Source organism: Ambystoma mexicanum, chromosome 4p (assembly GCF_040938575.1).
Source record: "Ambystoma mexicanum isolate Mex_15411 chromosome 4p, UKY_AmexF1_1, whole genome shotgun sequence".
NCBI classification, from domain to species: Eukaryota; Metazoa; Chordata; class Amphibia; order Caudata; family Ambystomatidae; genus Ambystoma; species Ambystoma mexicanum.
In genome coordinates this window covers 691,303,465-691,326,805 of record NC_090927.1, presented here as the reverse complement: position 1 = coordinate 691,326,805, position 23,341 = coordinate 691,303,465, and the positions used below count along the sequence as shown (strand labels likewise).

Here is a 23,341-nt window from a genome sequence, read left to right as displayed (position 1 = left end):
GCGATATACTTGAAGCAATATGGAGATGTGGGGATCAGCAATGAAAGGAGGGTAACACCTGATATCAATGTATGCTAAAGATATGCTGCTGTTTTTAAGATACCCTGAGGAGAACATACAGTAGATTTTGGAAGTAATGGATAGCTATGTGGTGCCGTCTGGCATAACAGTGAATCCCAGGAATGTGTGTGTATTCCCCCTAGGTAGATATAAAGGGGCGCCACGAGGGGGACTGCCGGTACTACAAATACAATGGGAGACCCAAGACCTTTAGATATCTGGGGATTGAGGGATACCATATGGTCGAGGCCGAATACAAACATAACAGAAGGCAGTGGCTAATATTGAAAACGGTGTGGAGGTTCTGGGCCAAGCTCCCTTTAACCATGATGGGGAGAGTGGCACTACTAAAGATGGTGGTGCTGCCTAGGTTGTTGCATTTCTTTTGGAATATACCATAAATGATACCCAAGCAATGCTTGTCAAGCTCGAAAGTATATGTAGAGGGTTCATATGGCAAAATACTAGGAACAGGGTTGCATTATGGAAGCTGCAAAACACATACGATGAAGTGGGCATTAAATTGCCCAACTTCAAGATTTACTATTTGGCCAGCCAACTACAATATGTAGCTAGATGGTTATCAGAAGACTCAATATCAGAGTCCAGACTGTTGAAGGCGGAGTGTGTCCCATTTTTCTTAAAAGAATAGATATGGGTGCTGAAGCCACAGCAAGATGGGAGGACAAGAATGTTAGACTTAGGATGGAAGATTTGGCGAAGAGCTTGTCGGGTCATGTTCCCCCACAAATGCCGCTTGTGGCGTTGAAAGGAGCAGACAAGCAGTTGAGGATGATAATCCGGAAGCATTGGAAACCGATTGGGCTAACCACGCTAGGAGACATGGCAAGAGGGGAAGGTGGTAGAGTTTGACCCACTGTTGGCAGCCACTGTTCTTCACCAGGGACAATCGCTCACATTAGGCTGGAGCATATGATAAAAGATACGTGGTCACTAGTGCTGGAGGGTCTGCCCGATACGGCCATAGAAACATTGTATCATATCAGATGGTGGCCATGAAGTTTCCCGGATTTATGAACTATTGATGTCGAGGGTGGGGAAGGAGGTGCTCCAGTTGAGACGGGATTGGGAAGAGGAAGCCAGGGAATCTATGAGTGACTGGTTGTGGGTGAGAGTTCAGAGATACTTTTTAAAGGTATCTAGAAACGCAAGGTTGCAGCAAATCCAGTTATATATTACCCACAGGGCGTATATGACCCCCCCAGAGGATTGCAAGGTTCAAGAATGCTGGAATACAAACATGTCCTAAATGTGGGGAGGTGGATGTAGGAATGGTACATCTGTTCTGGGCATGCCCAGAAATAATGAGATTCTGGGGGCAGGTGGCCCATCTCTTGGCTGAGAAAGGGATTAAACTGGAGGTAGATTCTTTGTGGGCATGCATGGTGGGCAGGGGGGGTTTCCAGCCGCGCAAGCTGGCACATAAGACTTGGCCTATATGCTGGCCAAGCGCAGGATACCCATGGGCTGGAAAGAATGACCTTCGAAATGAGTGGACACGGAAACAATGGTGTGGAGTGAGGCAGCCAACAGAGGGAGAAGAAGCAGAGACATTGAGGGCCTGGAGGCACTTGGTAGCTACTTTGTCCGAGTCGACCCTGACCAGCCATGATGACTAAGATTCTTGGGACGGTGAGGGGAAGACTGTACCCCAAGATAGGGTGGTCGAAGGGGGTGATGGGGAGTAAGCTCGGGATGGGGGAGTGTAATGGGACAGCAGTGGATACAATATGATACTGTACATGACATTTGGAAGCTATGACTGATATTCACAGTTTGATTTCTTTTGGTTGTTGTGTTTATCAAATTAACAGAATTGTTTTTAAAAAAAACTACATCATACATGACATCTAGTACATCACTGATGGAAGGTTGAAAGGTTTGGGTAGAATGTATTGCTCAACTTATCGTCCCTGCAACTAAAGTTTTTCAGTGCATTTCAAGAGTTTTCTATTTCATAGGTATTTTAAAGAGCCACAAGCCATGGCCTTTTGGCCGTGTCCACTGTAGATGTTCTGGACCCAAAAAATAGATTGGGAGAGGTAGCCACCTCCTTCGGCGTGGTCACTATTGATGTCTTTTGGGCCAGCAAACTAGTATGTGTTTTTAAGAAGACAGTGAAAGAGTCCAGTCATGGCCGGATTTAAAAGTGTGGATGAACGGAGCCAGTTGGGTCTTTTCTTTACCGATCTTGTGAGAAACTACATATTAACATGCATCTGGGTTGGACTGATTTTAGAGTTAAATGTTCTTGATTGCGAGGGATGCGATGGTTCCAGATTTAAATTCTGGAGTTTGAGAAGTACATGGCAGCCCGATATACTCATTCATTGTGGAGGCAATGACTTGGGGAATGGATGGCTTTGATGAAGCAATATTTTGAAAAGCTCATGAAACTGTTACACCACCTTCATCTTTCACAACCTGACTCAAAGGCAAATATGTAAATGGACCGCCAGATTTAATTCTAAAATTTTAAAATCTCAGTGAAATGTTAATGAGGTTGTTTCTGCTCTCAGAGACTGGTAATGGATGACTAACTAAAACATCCAATTCTACATGTCTAACCTATGTAGACCTGGAGTACACCTAATCAATCAGGGAAATGCAGGTCTTCCATTATAATAAAGGAATGCTCCAACTTTGCTAAAATACTACAGTTCATATTCCGACAGTGTCCTACTGCAATTCCCTCACAAGGTTCCTTTGCAAGTTTATTTGGATCCTTCAATGTGTATTCTTCCTGTTGATGCTTTCTTTTACCAACAAAAAAAAAAATATCCTGTACTCCAATCAAAAATATCTGTCCACAATCCATACACAGCTATTCTTTCAAAAACTCCTTCCAGAATTCTGTTCTGATAAAAGCATGTACTTAGCCAATGCTTCTCAAATTTCTTCCACATCACCGCTTGTCGCAGTTAACTTATTCCTCCATAATCTGAATAAGGCGATTACCTGACAAATGACTAAAAGTTGCAAGCTTCTAGTGTACGTTCTGAATTGCCATGGGTACCACAACCGTTGGATGAAGGTATAGCAGCCTACCAAAAATGGATGTCTCATTGGCAGTATAATACTCGTGGCTATCCAACAATGTGCTGGCAGTTTCATCTATAAATACACGCCATGCCGACATAGCCGCTTATAGGCAATTTACGTACAGGGTGGCAAAAGTTCAAATGTCAGAATACAGGTGAAGAAAGTGGAAAAGGACCATATGTTAAATTATGAAGTCCAAAGTGCAGGCCATAACTATTTTGTTTCCAAGATAAGAAATGTTTTGATATTCAAGGCTATAGGAAGTAACCGCTTTACCTGCCGTTGCCATAGTCATAGCTAAAACACACGTCTCATTGGTCTGTTGCCAACCGCGGGTATCGTGCATTCATTGAAGCTGTGGTTATGCACACTTTACATAGTGGAAAATACTAATATGCAGAGGTATAAAACTAGAAATGGCATCAGGCAAGAGATGGGGAGTGAGACAAATGATCGTTTTAAAATTGTTACTTCCTAATGTCACATACCACGCAATTTAGAACCAATGGCAACTATACTTCCATTTCGCATATTGTCCGTTATGGGCTTATAGTCCTAAATCCGCCCCCAGGAAATATAATGTAAAAAGAGAGGGAGGGCAAGGGCCATCCCCCGCCTCCAATCTTTAGACCTTCTCCACTCCCTTAATCTCTTAAAATCCCCCACTCAATTCATACAAGATGCTATCCCACCCAAAGTTTCAGATAGGCGCAGCTACCACACGTCCAAACACACAATGTGTCATTTGCCCACATTTAGCTGCGGCTGCAGAAGGGGTGGGGTTATCTACCCACAAATACCAATGCCATGCTCTGGGTGGCTGCTGTATAGCCGCGAATAATGCCAGCACCATCAACTAATTAGAAACTACAACACACACAATACATACCCTACTCATTCAAGCTACTAGAAATTCAAACTAGGAATCATTTTCCTATAAACGGAAAGACTGCAGATTTTATGGCTGGTTTGAAAACTGTGTGGCTGATTGAAGACAGTTTGCTGTTTTGGCGGCTGGCTTTTTGTGAGAAGCTAAATATTAACATGGACCTATGTTTGAGAGATTTTACAATTAAACGGTTTGGATTGCAGAGAATGCATTGATTCCAAGTCTTTCCAAAATTTTAAGTGTGAAGAGGGCACCCAGACGTCATACCAATTCATTGTGGAGACAATGATTTGGGGAAAGTATGAGAGGTGTCCATTACTTCAATGATAAAACAAGACATGGGTAAACTAAATGAACTATTTGCTCACACCAGCTTTATCTTTTCCAATCTCGCTCATAGGCAAAAATGGAGATGGACCACCAGATTTAATACACAAATACAATAAATAAAATACACGCGCTACAGCTCATTGATTTACCATAACTGATTACAAAAACTCAATTAAAAGGGGAATTAACTTCAAGTTTTATATTACAATCCAACTTAAAATATCAATACAGTCCAACAATACTCATGTTAATTTTTCTATGCTTTATGTTTGTTACTTTACAAAACTATATAGGCAAACATTTCACAACCAGACAATGTAATACCATAAATGAAAATACACAACCCAAAATACATTGTATGACACATCAAAAACTAGACAATTCCTCCTTTTTATATTGATTTTGTTAAACTATTTTCGTCCATTTCTCACATGCTCAAAAGTCTGAAAAAACACATCCAAAAAAGACTAATACCTACCAGGTCACTGACCATGGCTTTTGGCGCCTTTCATCCCCGACGTTACTATACCTATACAAATATCTTTAGAAAATAAATAAAATAGACACCCCCCCCCCCCGAAATTTAGAAGCGAATACAGAACTACTCTTACCCATGGGTATATCTAGTCCTTCGTAGCCTTGGGTATAGCAGCAAATATCGGCGAAACAACCGAAAACAAAAACTGCTTCCCTGACCCCCAGGACATAAGTGCCACCCTCATCTGTGCCAGCTCCCCCCGCACCCTAATCTCCCATGCCACCTCCCTTTCACTACAGAACACATGCTTCTTCTGTGGCGCATTTTGCTTTCAGATGTCGGCTATTCGCGTTGCAAACTCGGTTCCTGGAACCATCTCCAACATTTCACTCAGGGCCCTCTAGCCATCACCCTACCTCTATCCTGATGGCATTCATGTTTTTTTTACCAGGCCATAGCTTTTTCCTGCATTTCATTTTCCCCTAACCTCGGTTTCAGCCGCAAATACGTCTTGAATCAAGAGAAAAACAAGATGGTGGTCGTTTCATTTCTGAAAGCCATAATCCTGCAATACACCATGGGAGGTCTCTATTTTGTGGGGGAAAGGGGCACCCCTTCTCCATCAAATATTTAAATGACTACTCCACATAGACCCAAACAATGCATGGCATGCAAGTCAATGCTTCGTGCCCCAGTTGTTTTGGACCTTGTCCAAATCCGATCTGCGGTTTGTGCTGTGCGCTTTGGCAGAAATCGACCTTTGTATATGGGAAAAGGGATGGGAAGTAGCACACACTTATTTTGACGCTTAATACTTTGCAAAGTTTCGGAAAGATTCATTGAACATTTTTTTTTAAATCTGGTGTTGGGGGGTTGCAGACTTTAATCACTTTCAAAACTGTCAAATCAGTTACTCAAATCAAAAGTTAACAGAATTTTGAGGGGTTCCCATGTGTCTCCAACTCACCTTAACTAGGGCGGCTATTGCATTATATTACATGGCCACGGTAGTGGCCATGTAATTATGGTTAAGTTGGTGTTTCCATAGGAAGAGCACTTTTTGGGCGGCTTATAACTTCGCTCCCCCTAGACGAATCCTCACCGAACTTTGCAAAAAAAGTATATGGCCCACTCTGAATTCTTTTGCAAAGTTTGGTGAGGATTCGTCCAGGGGGGGAAAAGTTATAGGGGGTCCCAAAACTTTTTCCCCATAGACATAATGGGAAAAAACTGCTCACGCCTACAGCCCAAACCGCTGGACGGATTTACACCAAATTTGCAGCAGGAGCTGTGGCTTGGTACCAAAAGCGTGCTTTGCTTTATTTGGTGTAAATCCGTCCAGTAGTTTTTTTTAAAAAAATGAAAAAAATGTAAGTGAAAGAAATTAGTGATATTTGTGTTCGCTTCGCGGACACACTTCCCGGTTCGCTCCGCGGACAGGACGGTAATTGGGCAAGCAGCTTGCGTGATAACCGCGACATCCGACGTGCTCTCTCATTGGATGCAGTGAAAGCGTGTAGTGCGTCTGGCTTCAGAGATGCCCCGCCATCTTTGTTCCTCGCATGAGAGGCTTTGTCAGCAGGAGCGGGATCTGCCGCCTGCACAGTAAGTCCGCCCGTGTCCATTTCCTGTTCCTCCCACCCCCACTCATGCTCCGTGTGTCCCCTGTTCCTCCAGTCCCCCACTCACGCCATCGGCACACGGTGGCCAGCGGAGGGCCGAGGAGCGGGATCTGCCACCTTCACACGAACGCCGTGTGTCTCTCCCACTCCCCCGCACCCCCGCTCATGCCCCGTGTGCATCTCTTCCTCCCCTCCACCCCCCGCTCATGCCCCATGTGGGTCTCTCCCCCTCCCCCCAACCCCCACTCATGCCCAGTGTGTCTCTCCCACCCCTGTGTGTCTCTCCCTCCCACCCCCCGCTCATGCCCCGTGTGTCTATCCCTCCCACCGCCCACCCCCGCTCATGCCCCGTGTCTCTCCCCCTCCCCCCACCCCCCGCTCGTGCCCCGTGTGTCTATCCCTCCCGCCGCCCACCCCCCGCTCGTGCCCCGTGTCTATCCCTCCCGCCGCCCACCCCCCGCTCGTGCCCCGTGTGTCTATCCCTCCCCCCGCTCATGCCCCGTGTGTCTATCCCTCCCGCTGGCCACTCCCCGTGTCTCTATCCCTCCCGCCGCCCACACCCCGCTCATTCCCCGTGTCTCTATCCCTCCCGCCGCCCACCCCCGCTCATGCCCGTGTGTCTAACCCTCTCACCCCCCGCTCGTGCCCCGTGTGTCTATCCCTCCCCCCGCTCATGCCCCGTGTGTCTATCCCTCCCGCTGGCCACTCCCCGTGTCCATCCCTCCCGCCGCCCACCCCCGCTCGTGCCCAGTGTATCCCTCCTGCCGCCCACCCCCGCTCGTGCCCAGTGTCTATCCCTCCCGCCGCCCACCCCCGCTCGTGCCCAGTGTCTATCCCTCCCGCTGGCCACTCCCCATGTGTCTATCCCTCCCGCTGGCCACTCCCTGTGTCTCTATCCCTCCCGCCGCCCACACCCCGCGTCTCTATCCCTCCCTCCGCCCACCCCCGCTCATGCCAGTGTGTCTATCCCTCTCACCCCCCGCTCGTGCCCCGTGTGTCTATCCCTCCCCCCGCTCATGCCCAGTGTGTCTATCCCTCCCGCTGGCCACTCCCCGTGTCTATCCCTCCCGCCGCCCACACCCCGCTCATGCCCCGTGTCTCTATCCCTCCCGCCGCCCACCCCCGCTCATGCCCGTGTGTCTATCCCTCACCCCCCGCTCGTGCCCCGTGTGTCTATCCCTCCCGCCGCCCACCCCCGCTCGTGCCCAGTGTCTATCCCTCCCGCCGCCCACCCCCGCTCGTGCCCAGTGTCTATCCCTCCCGCCGCCCACCCCCCGCTCGTGCCCCGTGTGTCTATCCCTCCCGCCGCCCACCCCCGCTCGTGCCCCGTGTGTCTATCCCTCCCGCCGCCCACCCCCGCTCGTGCCGTGTGTCTATCCCTCCCGCCGCCCACCCCCGCTCGTGCCCAGTGTCTATCCCTCCCGCCGCCAACCCCCCGCTCGTGCCCCGTGCGCATCCCTCCTGCCGCCCACCCCCCGCTCGTACCCCGTGTGTCTATCCCTCCCGCCGCCCACCTCCCGACCCCCCGCTCATGCCCCGTGTGTCTATCCCTCCCGCTGCCCACGCCCCGTGTCTCTATCCATCCCCCCCGCCCACGCCCCATGTCTCTATCCCTCCCGCCCCAGCCCCCGCTCATGCCCCGTGTCTCTATCCCTCCCGCCCCCCAGCCCCCGCTCATGCCCCGTGTCTCTATCCATCCCCCCTGACCCCCCGCTCATGCCCCGTGTCTCTCCCCTCCCCCCTGACCCCCCACTCATGCCCCGTGTGTCTATCCCTCCCGCCGCCCACCCCCCGCTCATGCCCCATGTCTATCCCTCCCACCGCTCATGCCCCGTGTCTCTATCCCTCCCGCCGCCCACCCCCCGCTCATGCGCAGTGTGTCTCTCCCCCCCTCATGCATGCGCCGTGTGTCTCTCAAACCTCCCACCCCCCGCTCATGCCCCATGCGTCTCTCCCCCACCCCCCGCTCATGCCCATTGTGTCTCTCCCCCTCCCGCCCACCCCCCGCTCATGCCCTGTGTTCTCCCCCTCTCGCCCATTCCCCATGTGTCTATCCCTCCCGCCGCCCACACCCAGCTCATGCCCCATGTCTATCCCTCCCCCCAGCTCATGCCCCATGTCTATCCCTCCCGCCGCCCACCCCCCGCTCATGGCCCGTGTCTCCCTTCTTTCCCGCTCATGCCCAGTGTCTCCCTTCTTTCCACCCCCTGCTCATGCACCGTGTCTCCCTCGTGTTACCCCCCACTCATGCCCCGCGTCTCTCTCCTGGTCTTCCCGACCCCCTGCCGATGCCCTGTTGTGTTCTCTTTATACACCCTGCCTTCCCTTTCCCTGGTGTCCATCTTGGTAAAAGATTTTCCTTCCTACACCGGGAACCCTGCCTGCGGTGTCCTGGTTTGGGAAGAAAAATCTTTACCACCCCGGGTTCCCACTTTGAGAACCTAGGATGCTAGTGGTCTTCCTCCATTGAAAAGGACGTTATGGTTACGTTGCACTAATAAAAAACTATGAAATTCAGTAAAAGAAAATGTGTTAAAGTGACTTTATGGTTAAGTTGCGCTACTAAAAACCTATGAAATTCAGTGAAAAACGTTAAAAGGGACGTTATGGGGCAAAGTAAAACCGAAAAACCCCTGAAATTCGTCAGTTATGGTAAGATAAGCAACCATAACTCGCGCCACCGTGCACTGTTAACACTAACACCCAGGACATCAGGTTTGAAACATGCCTGCAAATACTTCAACAGCATAGTGCTTAAATCTGTGTACAGTTGCCTATTGTGCAACAATGCTTTAAATAAAATGCTTAAATCTGTGCAAATGCACATGTGCGCAATATTGCAACAAGATACATGGTGCCCAGGCATACAACACAAATAGCTGTATAAATGGAAATGTATCCACCATTGACCAGACGCAGTACTATATGAGCAAAGTAGCTAATCTAATGCACTGAAGGGAAGCTATGATATTACACCTCATTCCCAACATAACCATAGTGCATGTGCAATTGATAAAACTGACGTTTCCCGATGCAATACATAATAACTATATATATACACACGGGTTGTGTTCATTCTAGCTTCAATTCCTGGTGATATGATTTTATTTATATCGCGCTCGTACACAAGCGTTTCAGAGCGTGACAAGGCAGGGGAAACATGGGAGAACAAAACAACGATCTTACTAGGCCTAGTGACGTTGAAAACGTGCAAGTGCATGGGAAACAGAAAAGGGGAAAAGTGCATGGGAGGCGGGAGAAGTGGAAAGTACAGAACAGGGGAGAAACATAATTAATAAATAAAATAATGGTGATAAACTGTAGTAGGGCAGCCAGCAAGTGGCAAGTGCTGGATTTAGCAGACCGGGTAAATCTGGTAAGTGCAGAAGAAAAGCAGGGTGGGGACTGTATGGTTACAGATATAGAACCCAGTGCAAGAGGTGGCCCGGAGGCAGTGCAGGAGGGTGGCAGGGTGAGTAGGTAACTGGGCCCTGGGGACAGAGGGTTCACTTCTAGGTTCACTGTTGCTAAGCATGCATAGCTCTCAGCCCTTCATGGCCCTTGGGCGGGTGAAAACACCCAATTTTGCAATTGGCGTGTGAAAGCCCATTGATTCCTATGGGCGTTTAAGGGAGCTTGGTGGGTGAGAGCTGCGTAAGTGGCGGGTGACACCCGCCAAATGCGTGTGATTTGAGAGGCATGCGCACGTATAACAATGTTGGCACTGTACTGTAGAAGAAATAGTAATACCTACTGGGTGTGATGGGTAGCGATGCGGATGTTTGTGGGTGCAGAACGCGTAGATCGCTGTACAGGGAATTGGGGAATTCGCACGTGCTACATGATGTCCTTCGTAATGTCCTTGCTATGGAAATGGGACTACGGTTCAGTGATTCACGTGCGTCTGCTTTTGTGTTCCATGGTAGGTTGTTCTTTTGTGCCCATGACAACATTGGTGTTTTTAGTGACGTTTGTCAGTGGTGGCAACAACAAAGAATTCCCCCTATTGCAAATAGTAATGTGTTGCAGTTTATAAAATGTATGCTGCAGACACACGTAGTAATGTATGGAGGACAAGCCAAGAGCAATCCCTAACTGGGAGCACACAAGAAGGTGTTTTACACGTCCCTTTAGCAAAATTAGAAAAAAAAACACTTTGCACAACTTCTTCGAAGACGCCCATTTTCAATGACGCTTAAAATGTGTTTGTGTAGCCCCTTACACAGGGCAATATGTTTGCGAAAGCCGCACCTTTTGGGGGTGCAGACATGCAACATCCGAGTCTTTTGAGGGTGGCTGCAATAGAAATGGGACTATGCAGGAGTTGAGATTGGTCAATATGAAGTTGTGGGTGTGGTGTGTAGGAACAGATTGCGCCAAAATGTCTGTTTGCCAATAGGAGTGGACATGGCTACGGGGACGGGTGTGCTGTTGAGTATGAGGACTATCTGGCTGTTGGTCAACTCTTAGATCCATTGGGTACAAGTTTACGCAGAGTGTTGTGCACTAACAGCACAACTTGGTTTCCATAATGTCAATGTGCACTGGTACGGAATACGTGGGATGCAGTAGTTCCATGTGGGTCCTTTTTGTGCCAGTTTGGGGACGCTTGCTCATCCAGACATTGTTCATTCTGTAGGGAACAGTTTAGGGCACGTTACCAGCATTTCACTGCAGTTTGCAATGAAGGAGACATTTCGACAACTCATGGAAATGTTTCCCAAATCACACAATTTTTTCGCGCATTGCCCAGAGACAGATGTGGCTGCATTCTTCCTTCTGTGACCCACAAATGGAGAAAGCGTGGCGCAATGTGAACAAGGCTGTTTGCGCTTTTTTGAGCGACGTTGGCATGTTCTCCTTCCACAGTGAAAACATTAAGTTTCATCGTAGGAAATGTTTTCGTTCAGATGGAGTTCATCTGGCTGATGCTGGCATTGTGATCTTTCTGCGCAATTTCCAAAATGCCATGCAGCGTTTCCTGCAAGTGTAGGATGCATTGTCCCTATGGTTGTTCACCACTTTTAACGTTGAAAATACAAACCCCGCACAAAAAGGCTCTTTTCAGAGCCACCACTTTTTTGCAAATGCGTACAATGTTTTGACCGCGTCCTGCCACCCATTGTTGCCATCTCTTTATGCGGTGCTTACAGGCAGCATCATCACCTGCATGCTTGCATTCATCTTCTATTTTTGAACAGTGCAAGGTGGCTCTGAAAAGAGCGTTTTTGTGTCCCCCCCCCCCTCTGGCTGTGTAGCATTTTTCCTGTTATGAGACGCGCCAGAAAAGCCAGCAGTGGAAGGGAGATTTGGCAAAGGGTACCAACCACAGGGATAAGAAATCATACATGGAGAGCAGAAGATGTGGGGTGCACCTTACTTGGTTAAGGGGCAGTTTGTCATGGTCCCGGACCGCAGCCTCAAAAGCACTTCACACATTTTCTCCCCTACAAAGTACCGTATTGCAGTATATGCACAATACAGTGACCTTTGAAAGGTAAGGGTCTGTTGCACTGCGTATGCCCTCCAAGGCTGCTTGCGGGACGCGGTGGCCCACTGGAGTGTCCGTAGTGGTGGCAGGAGCAGATGCGGAGGATGCTGTAGAGGACAATAACCTACTGCCTGCTTAGAAGGGCACAACCCGCCGAATAGCTTCCTGGTGTCGCATGGAGGTGGTGCCATAGTTGTAGAAGCCAGGTTTTCCGCGACTGAGTACTATGTTGTAATCAGTGCACTGTACCTGGTTAGCATCTCCAACCGTCCTAAATAGTTTACACACCCAGTATTGCCTCTGGCTGTAGGCAATGGGGATTCCTTCTACTTTATTCTTGTTTCCTCTGCGATGTCCTTCCATATTATGATGCCTGTCCCCTTGCTTAGGACTTTTAGAAGGAGGTGTTGGTGGTGAGGGTGTGGGTGCTCCCGAGTCCGAGGTAGTAGCAGAAGCTCTGGTGGCCATTACTTGGAGAAGTAGTTTGCAGGCACACAATTGGTGAGAAAGCAATTTCTGCCCGAAACAATGTGCACTGCTGCTCTTCTCTAAAAAGCCAAACCCAGCACTTGTGGGGTGTGCTCTTTTATAGGGCCAATGTGGAGCATGTGACACAGCAAAGTGGCACTAACTTTTTCCCTACAATATGTAGAAGGCAGAGTGGAGGATCTCTGTAAGGGTGAACCATCACTGTAACAGAAATATTTCCCCTTTCGATGTATACAGATCTGGGTTGCATCCGCCAAATAAGGGACCACGCGCACCCTTCCATTACAATGGTGATGTCAACATTGTTCTCCATTTCCAAGCTTGTCTGCCGGACGTATATTGGACGTTCTACTTTGTGGCACGTGCATAGTTCACATAAAGATATTCTTGCCATACCCGGACTACTTAAACATATGGCACACATACATTGCACATTTCTACCTATGATTGCTGTGAGCACGATACAGTAGGTGGAATGTTTATGTGGAAAAATACTTGCAGGACGTGGGAGCATGCTTCCAGCTAGTACAACTACATCACAAGTTTATTTGCATATGTTCACCAGGGACAGTGTTACCAGGCGTCACAGGACAATCTACCCATGTGTGCAGTTGTGCCACAGATAAACGGATGCTCCTGCAACTATTTACAGACGGTTGTGTGCATGAAAACATGCGGCCCATAGTGGCATCCTACGGATGCTTTTAATGCGATTGCGCATAGGGCACACAGGTGCAGCTGTCGTCCACCTCCTCCATTTTTCTCACTTGCAATCATCCCCACTAGTGCTGTGCCCTTCACATATCCAGTGCATCAATATCTGAAAACTTCCTGAAGTAGTCCATCCAAGTCGACACAGGTATAGAGGTTTAACAGATATGCTTCCTGGGGCCCCTCTTGCCAATTTAATATTGACCAAATTTCGCCACTATTCCGGGACTTGATCTTTTCCAACATGTGTTCGGCGTTGTTCGAGTAATGTTTTTTATGCAGTTTCAGCCAATTTCCATGTTGCCTCAATATCCGAATTTGCCCTCTTCTGTCATCTGATCGATCTTTTTTTACCTGCATAATTTTATGATGCATGATCTTTTTCCTAGCTGCCATGATCTGGTCGTATATATGGCAGTGTTCGAATGCCTGTCGCGTAAACTTTCTTTTTTTTCATTTCAAAGGCTTTGAGTAAACCAGTGTAATCAACTCTCGTCTTTCCACTTTTAGTTTTAAAGCAGGTAGTTACCTCTTCCAGGTTCCATGCAAGTTGGAAGATCTTGTTTGACGGGATTTGAAGGCGGTTTCTGCCTGGCGTTATTTCCAACGTTTATACATGTTGGTGCACGTTCATAACAGGCAGAGTACCAGGTCATGCTTAAGTTATGGTCGCTCTGATTCCTTCTCACGTCCATTACCATGTTTCTAGACGTGCAGATGTAATCAAGATCTGGCCCGGTTTACAGACAGTTCTAGTCGCATTTCCCGGGATGTCTCCCTTGGTGCAACCATTCAGGATTATTAAATCTTTTGAAGCCATCATTTGCTGCCAACACCAACCTCTCACTTCAGCAGCCGTTGCTTGAATCCGGTCATCCTCGCATAGCACACCATTGGTATCAAAACAAACAATTCAGATCCCCAGATAGAATAAACCATGCATCATTCCATTTTAATCGCTGGTCAACAATTCCACACTAAGTACCGGATTCCAGGACAGGTTCATAAGGATAAGTGTCTTTTTATGCTTCAGTACACCCCAAGTCACATTGCCAACCAGTATTTGGATGTAAGGATTAGGTGAAAGATTCGACACATTCAAAACCCAAACTATCTTTGATAGCGATTAACAGGCCTGATGATGGTCTGCCCTTGGGACCTTTAATCGCTGGGTTTAAATACACTTCTTAGCCATCTAATATTGGAGTTTCTTAAACATGTCTCTTGGAGGCATATAATGTGATGGTTACCAATTGATGGTACGCCCCCTAGAATAGATGGACAAAGACCCTCGTGTTCCAACTGACCAACATCACTGGAGCCTCCACTAACTCCTGATTCAGTTATGGCATATTTATTTTGTCAGCCAAAAGGCCCACAAGCCACTTCCAATTATCGTCGGACCATTTGTGGTCCCTTGAATTGGTCCCTTTGTGGTCCCTTGAATTTGTCGGTTTATGGTCCCCTGAGTTAGTCGTACTCGTATAGTTCTCCCTTCTCGAGTCAGACCTCGAAAGCCTCTGGACGCCTAGATCTTCAGTGACCCGACTCCTTGTCATTCCAGTCGCGTGATACATATCTCTGTCTATGCCAATCACAGGAAATACTCCTTGGTCTCAGGGATTTCAGTCTTGGTTTCCCACTTCTTGTCCTGGATGATCCTCTTCTATTGACCCGCCCATAATCACGGCCTTTGGTGCGAGTCTGGTTAGCAGGCGTCCTTTGGCTCGAGGTTACCATACGAGAGTGTCTTCGTGGAGGATTAAATTCCATTAAGTCAAAACCCAGCGGTCTCAGACGATTTGCTTCTTCGACGAAGAGCTGGCTAATCATGGGCGTTGATGGAGAAAGGGCTACTCTGTGCGAAGTTCATCAAAAAATTCCACTGTAACTAGATCATCCGATGTAAGAAGTCACAGGCTTGGAACGTGTTGAAACCATCTAACCACATTTGCCCTGTTCATTATTAACCCATCTGAGGTCTCAATCCTATCGAGTAGTAGCCCATCTTGACAAGTGGGCGTTAGCCTGTGGTATGGCCTTTCCCGTTTTCTTTTTTCACTGTCCAATTTCCCCTGCTGGGACTTTATGAATAGAGCTTGACTATACAAAAGAGGAACTTTCTTATTTAGAACTTAAATCGGTAATGCTGCTTTTGAACCCGAGGAAGGGGATCCGGCCCAGGCTACAAGGATACAAAGTTATCAAGTTCATGTTGAGTATGTTTATTTGTTTAACCTGAATTGCCATGAGACAGAAACAGATTCCTTTTATTACAGTTTCTCTTTAGTCTAATTTGATGGGCAGGGAAATCTTATTTAGGTTCGGGATAGCGAAGCATTTTGTCACCACCATTTTAAGTTAATAAAATGGCTATTTGTGAAAAACTTTTACCAAGTTGTCCGCTTCGCATTTCTGACTCCTCACAAACTCCTAGAGCCCCTTGTGACTAAGCTCATGGGGAGGGTAATGCATCAAGCAGCCTACAAATACAGTAGCAGGGAACCAAGGTGACTAGTAGATGAATTACATGTTAGGGGACGGGGGAGGATAGAATGTGGCCAATCAGTCAAGGGACTAATGGGGAATGGTAGTATGTATATAGGTGGTAGCCAATGAGGGTGGGTGGTTAACATGGTTTACGTCACGAATTAAGATTCTCTTAAAACGTTGCGACTGCTTTGAAATGAGATCTCCCCGTCAGTTTGGTTCTACAGGGTCTTCTGCTACCCTTTTCCCTTCTGTATACAAAATAAATCTTATTTCCCTGCAAAGAGGTGCACTGAGCTTTTTTTTCCCCCTCAGGAGTTTATATTGTCTGGTTGCTGGGAGGGCTGCCTCACATGTCTTCAGATCTATACATTCAACAGTAATATATTCGGTTTAGTTAGCTGCACTGAAAAACAAATGCTTAATAGTAACCTTAGCTGACAAATGTAATGAGAGCCATTTTGTATTGTCCCTACGGGATGGTGTGGCATGACTGCCTGCATTACAGTTGTGACCCTTTGTTAATTTGCATATAAAATTTACCTTAATGGAACACCAAGTAATCTTTAAGATATCGGAGCAATGCTTTAGGGGCAGTTGTCACGTGGTGAACCAGTTTTAACTGGCTTAGTGCATAGACGGTGGCTTGTACTACATAGTTATGAGATGTGTTTCCCATTGGACACACCCTGCAATGTTATGGCGTAGTTCGCTATATGTACCTTCACTTACTGCAATAAAAGCTTAAAATACGTCCATTGGACTAAACAAAAACACATATTCTAAGCATATAGTACTCCCTTCTACATGTCACAATAGATTTGTCCTTGACATTAGGGACGGGTTTATAGGTTTTGATTCAGGCCAAGGAGTGGCACGTTCAACTGCGTGAATGCCATCAACGATGCGTTTTTTGATGCAGCTGTGCGTGCGCTAGACTTCTGTACATGAGTGATTGAGAGGCGATAGCCCAGGCCTACGAAGCCAGTTGGATAGGGTGACTAGGTGTTTGGAGTGCCACCTTCTCAGCTCTTTAAAGATTAACCTCTCCGCCAAAGGGTTTTTATTTCGGTCCCAGAATTGTGTGACTATTGAGTGCAGGAGTAGCAGGCCATAGTTTGTCCTTTTGTTGTGAACGATGAATGAGACACGCTATACAAGGGTCTTGCTTGAGGTACCACGTGTGTCATTTTGTTTAGGCGGTCATGTCCCCTCTCAGCAAGACGTTTGTTGTGCTGCTTTTCATGGCATTTTGGGATTGCATGTGTGTAGGCATGACTAGTATGGACGAGGGTGGCAGACTCGGATACAAATGCTTTCATGTGTTCCGGCACTATGGGTTAACATATGGTTCTTGAGTGTTTCCAGCTAGAAGTTAATATAGAATCTCTTATAACCAAATTCTAATTGGCACATCTTCCGGAGTGCACAGCAGCCTTAAGTCACAGGATGCAGTCCTGTTTTGTGGTTTGTCTCGACATTGGGGGTCTACAGACAGGGTCCTTGTTTGACTGGCCAAAAGTGGACGGGTTTGGTCGTTGTATTTGCCCTGTCAGTTTGAGCCTGTCCACAGGTAGGTTTTGGTGCGTTTCAGAGTAGATAGACAAATGTTGATGTGCAAAGTGAAAACTAGCTCAGTGTCCGTATGTCAGTTGGGGGTTGAGCGAGGTTGAGGTGGCTAGTTTGAGTCCTTGTGGCTGAAGATATCTTCAGATAATTTGACATTAAAGCCTAAGTAATTCCATAAGAAAGCAACGTTCTAAAAAGATACAGAAACAAGTCAAAAGGGTCATTTTATCAGTTCGACCCATCAAGGCTAGAAAGTGCGGCATTCTGGCATTTTTTAAGTTGATTAGTACCATCTACTAGCTTTTTGTAACGTCCTTGAAACATGGCGATCCAATCATTTGAGGGAAGGTACACCTGGATACTCTGCATTGTGCCCAATTTTAGTTGTGGAGTAGGTAGATGAGGCTACGTTTTCTGCGCAAATGCCCGAGTAAGGCATCCAGTATTGTTTTTGCTTGTAGATCTGGAAATCTTAGTTTTCCAAGGTTTTGAATAAGGAAGATAAATCTAAAAGTGCCAGAATCCAAAGGGGATGTCCACTGGAAACTTGATAGCTCTGTGGTAGAGTCGGGACTGTTAGTGTAGAGTTTGAGTATTTATCTTGAAAGGGCAGCAAATTAGCCAGCAATATTGTGTGGTCCCAGTTGCATTTACATCAGCAGGTTGAGGAAGCCGATCGTACCTAGAAAGATTAAGCTTCCATATAGAACTCCAGTAGCAAACATAAGCAAACTTTGTGGTCCAATTTAGCAGTCATTCCAAATAGGGGATTTGGGGAAACTCTTGAGTCATGAGGAGTGGTGGGATTGGGTTCTATTGGGGGAGCAAACGAGTTTGGTAATAGCTGTGATGATTGAATTTGTGTTGGGTGGAAGCCCCAATCGGGGGGTGCGGGAGTGAGCACAGGAGCCTTAGGAGTCTAGTTAACTAGAAAGTGAAGAAAACACTGCTGGCTTCTTTTCCTTTGTTTTGAGCGATGGGTTTTTCCTTCTCCCTCCACCCCAATACCCTCTTGAAAGAGGTTTAACTGAAGAAGGTGGGGAGGAAGGTAAAATATATGGACCTTTATGATGATCTATCTGTATGAAATGTAATGTTCAAGGTTTTTTTTATGTCAGATTGCTTGGAATTTTAAACCAATAAACATTTTTTAAAAATTGGACCACAATATATAAACCCAACAATCAAAGTTTGATTAAAAGCAAGGCTACATGGAAGAAAAGATTGCTGCACGTGCCTTGACTGAACAATACACATGGAATAGAATTGAACGAGGAAGTAAGGGGGAGAACAGGATTTGACCAATACAAAAAGTTAGTGTGTGAGAATGTTCATGAAAACAAGAGTAATTCGTGCATCAGAACAATGAAATCAATATCTCCGGGCAGGCGGGGAAGATGAAGACCAGAAGGTGCAAAAATGTTGTGTAGAATGTATTGTTTAATAAAGGTGGGAATTGGCAGAGTATTCACTTTATTGTAACATTTCAAGAGGTTAGTCGTGTTCGGAAATTTTGTTTGGGGGAGGTGGGCGGGATGCTGGGAGCAGGACGGACATGACGTAGAGAAAGAGAAGGGCAGTTACTGATTGGTTTATGCAGAAAAAAGACGTGTTGGAAGTTGCTCCATCTACGTGCCTTTTGTACAGAGCGCAGCGATCCTGCAGGCCACCCACAGTGCGTGCCCCAGGGCAGGGGCAATGCTACATTGTTTTTCTGGGAAGAACACGTTTAGGTATCCCAAAGAAAATGAAGACTTTTGCATTGTGATTGGTCATCACTAAAATGGCATACTCGCCTCAGTCCTTCATACTGTAATGCTGCACTGTTCGATCACCAGTCAGCACCACTAGGAGCACTAAAGGTTTTCATAGAACGGCCCCACTTCCAGCCAGGGGTGTTGCTAGGTCTGGAAAAGATCCAGGGCTACACTAATGTTGGGACTGTCGGGACTGGGGGCTAGCTAGCCTTTTTGGTTGTAACCCCTGAGCTTCTATCTGGGGCTACAGCCAAAAGACAAGGGGCTATAGACGCCTTCTCTCTCCCCCTCCCCCCCCCCCATCAACGCCTCTGCTTTCAGCCACAGTAGAGGATTTGGCACAGAGTCAGGCAAGAAGACAATTTTGAAATATTCTTAACAAGTGTTTTATTTCAAGATGTGATTCACGTCATATAATCTATTATTCTCTTACAAAAAAAACATACAGCCACCAGTTGGCGTCTTGACATTGGAAAATGGTCGTTTTTATAATTTATTGAAATGTTACGAAGCCACCACAAATTCTGGCAACAAAATGCACACAACTAAAAAGGAAAAACCAAAGGTTTAACGGGTCATAGTGTGTCTGGAACACGCGGGTCATAGTGTTTCTCGAACACAGACAATTTGTCAACACCTTAGAAGAGGGCCCAAAACCGTTTGAAACTCAGGGTACAAGAGTGTGAAGGCAAAGGTAAAATATTAACCAAAGATTGTGTTTACATTTGGGGCACCACACAAGACTGGCATTCCAGTGGTTAGTGCTGGGAGAAATCTGAGGACATAGAAGCCTGGTTTTAATTTAAAGAAAACTGAAAGCCAGTGCAGATGGAGCAAAATGGGGGCATGGTTATTTTATTGGAGGGAAAGCTTTTCAAGAAACTACATTCCATAAAAGAATGGTGGAAACCAATATATTTCCTAGGTCATTTGAAACATATCTGACATCAGATCCCTTTGCAAAACGCATGAAATGTTCAATGACAGTTGAAGCAGATAACCTCAGGATGTTAATTCCTACTTTGGGCCTAGAACGGTTTAACTGCTTTAGAAAATTAAGCAAATACACAGGATTGCAGAAGTTGAAAAGGTTCACACATGAAAGTTTGAAGAAAACTATTTTAAGCAAAAATAACAGACGTTTGTATATTCTGCGTTGGATATAAAACGGTCCAGCTTACGTTTAACTGCACCTCGATGGTCCATTTTCCAAAACGGGGGTTTTCAGATAAAATAAACTCCTGGGAAGCAACTCCAAACTTTGTCCCAATTGCCACCCACTTCTGGACCATGTTCATTTCAGGATCCTACCAGCATAACAAAACAGAGGATGTGTTAAAGAATCAGTCAAATCAGACTTTCCAAAGTTGAGCAGTAGGCAGGGTGCAACTCAACCAAACCCAGGTGTTCTCCGAGAAGAATTTGGACAACACGGGTCCACATAATGAGTTTTAAAGCACATTTGTACTATATACAGAATACAAAGTAGTTAAACACAACAAAGGGATGTGTGGAGATGAAGGGAAGGTGGATGGGTGCATGGGCTAGAGGTTAAAAGCAGTTGATCAACAGCACCCACACAAACGTGGCCCATGGTGCAGAGGCCCACTGGGAAATCGCTAGTTTTCTGTAGGCCAGTCTACCACCGACTAAACCTCCCATGAGCTCAGCATGCAAGCTAGATAAAGAAAGGAGTCAATTTGTCCCTTCACCAATGGCAAACTTTGCAGACCACTGGCAGAGTTACTACACCAAAAAGTTATGTAAACCAAAAGGCAGTCTTTTCAATGACATTCATTACTGAAGCATTAACAAATTGGGACTTTTCATGAATCAGATGCGAAGTGGGGAATTTTCATTTGTGATGACCTAGATGCTAAAATGTCTGAATGGGGCAGTAGGATGGCCCTTTTCCAGGAGAAGGTGCTGGGGGATTCCTACTGTAAACCATTTCAATTAGCTGGATGTGTAGGGTACTGTTATCTGCCCAAATGCCTTCCCTTTCAACAGTGTCCCAATGTATAGTACCAGGTGAGCCAGCTCTGTTATGGATCACATGTCTATGCCTGCAGATCACCATAGTAGTAATCTACAAACCACTACGCTGTGTCGTTTCTTAGAGTGGCCAATTGGAAAAATGATACAGGACCACCCCTACACCGCCCCTCCCCCCAACATTGTTCTTTTGAATTTACATCAAGATGGGTCCCAATGTTACAGGAACTGCACACGGAATGGCAAATCTCTTAGGCTGAGTAGTGTGGGCTCGCTTTGCTCCTCTTACCAGAGCCCTAAGATCCCTACCTAAATAATAAATCACGGACCAATTATGTTTATGGAAAAGTTGTAGGCCGTAGGCACCTTCTCTCTGATGCAATGGAGGTCTATTGCTCTCCCCTTGCCCCTTTGGTCTGTTTTCTATTTCTTCAGCATTATAGACATCCCCTTGTTTCCCATACTAATGTCTTTCCTTGCCAGGCCGTCTCCTGCCACTATTACTGGCCACCAGTTCCCCTACCCTGAAAGCCCCACAGTATGCCAGCGCAAATGCTGCCCTGAACAGCGCGGTTTCGTACGTGCTGCTGCATGTATCTCGTAGTACTTTTAACAGAATTAGCAACTTCCCAAAATTTACCGGCCTTCTGTTATCTGGTTTCTTCCCCTCTAATTTCGCCCATCCTCTCATAGCGTATTTTATTCTAGCGCTGTCGGTTGGGTCCGGTATGCCAGCCACTTTTGTGGTATATGCCACCGCTGCTATGTGCGCTGCTGCCCAGCTTTTCTTTTTCCCTTTGGCAAATGCCCCTTCGAGAAATTCACACATTTCTGTTGAAATTATTTTCCTCTTTTACACCTGTTTCCACCAGCACATCTTTTACATGCTTTTCATACTGCTTACCCGTTCTGTACGTTAGGGCGTTCCTGGTGTCAATGACCCTTTCCTTTCTCCATTCTTCTCCCACTTCTTTTGAGTCGACCTTGTGGCCAAACGTGCTTTCCTTTCCAGTGCCTCCAACGGGACCCATGCCTTCCGCGGCGTGGGTGTTCTTTCCTTGTCGGCGTCCGGTCTCAGCTCCCTGAATTTCTCCCACTGAAAGCGAGAGATTGCCATCAGCCACCACATTTGCTTCCCGAGCGATATGCCTCGCCCTTATGCATGTATTCATTTTTAGGCTTTCCAGCGCGATTGCCCTCATTAATTCCAACACTATGATGCATGACGCACTTTAACACGTGCACCACCGCCATGTTATCCGACCATACTGCCAACTCCTGGTTTCCTAGCTCTTCCCAATATGGGTCGCGTTATGCGCAGGGGGGGGGGGGGAAGAGCTCCAGCAGCGTTATGTTTTTTGTCCATTCCGCCACCTGCCATGTTTTTGGCCACTTGCCTGCACATCATTGTTTCCCCAGTATTGCGCCAAAACCAAGGCCACCTGCTGCATCGGTGAACAACACCCTTTTACCTTCCTCATTTACCGGTGAGCGCCTTATCACCGACCCATTGAAGTATTTCAGAAATTCTGCACATACTTCCAGGTCTCTCTTGATTCCTCCCCCTAGCCTGACTCTGGTGCCCCATTGTAGCCCCTCTGGTTTTCAGCTCAATACTTCTCTGGAACACCCTCCCCTGTGGTACGACCCTTCCCGCCAGCGCTTGCAATTCTCTTACTGTCTTTGTTTCTTCCTTGTAGTTCCTTTATTGTCTTCAGCAGATCTGTCACCTTGTCATCCGGGATCCGGCACCTTCCTTTGCTTGAGTCAATTTCTATTCCTAGGATTTGACTAATCTGCGTTGGGCCCATTGTTTTCTCCTCCGCCAGTGGAAAACCCCACTCGCTTGTTATTTCCACAAATTTATCTAAGGTTGCCCTGCATAGCTCTGAACCTTTGGGCCCAATGAATAAGTCGTCCAGGTAATGTACCAGCATGGACTCCCTCATCTCTTCTGTTACCGCCCATTGCAAAAATGAACTTACCCTCTCAAAATATGCACATGAGATGGCGCACCCCATCGGGAGACATTTGTCGATGAAGTATTCCCCCTCCCAATGCATACATAACCATCTTTGAGATCTGTTGTTGACTGGCAACATGCGGAATGCAGATTTAATGTTTGCTTTCGCCATCCATGCCCCTTTTCCTGCTTTCCTGACCAGTTCTACTGCCTCCTCGAAGTCTGAATAAGATACCGTTGCGTCGCTCCGGGCGATGCAGTCGTTCACCGAGGCCCCCGGGGGGTAGGATAGGTGGTGTATCAGCCTGCATTCCCCTTAGTCTTTTTTCGGCACCAGCCCCAGTGGAGAGCATATAAATTCTTTGAATGGTAAGGCTGTAAATTGGCCCTCCACTCTCCCCAGTTCTAACTCTTTCCGGATCTTCCTTGTATCT

At 46.8% G+C, this 23,341-nt stretch overlaps 1 protein-coding gene across 1 annotated transcript in view; it reads right to left on the bottom strand.

The window, feature by feature from the left end:
* LOC138453422 (CD109 antigen-like) overlaps positions 1 to 23,341 on the bottom strand; it is an 812,557-nt gene that overhangs the window by 714,148 nt on the left and 75,068 nt on the right. Inside the window, exon 5 of the mRNA XM_069606255.1 lies at positions 20,131 to 20,256. Within this exon, the coding sequence (XP_069462356.1) occupies positions 20,131 to 20,256 (126 nt within the window). The remainder of the gene's footprint in view (positions 1 to 20,130; positions 20,257 to 23,341) is intronic.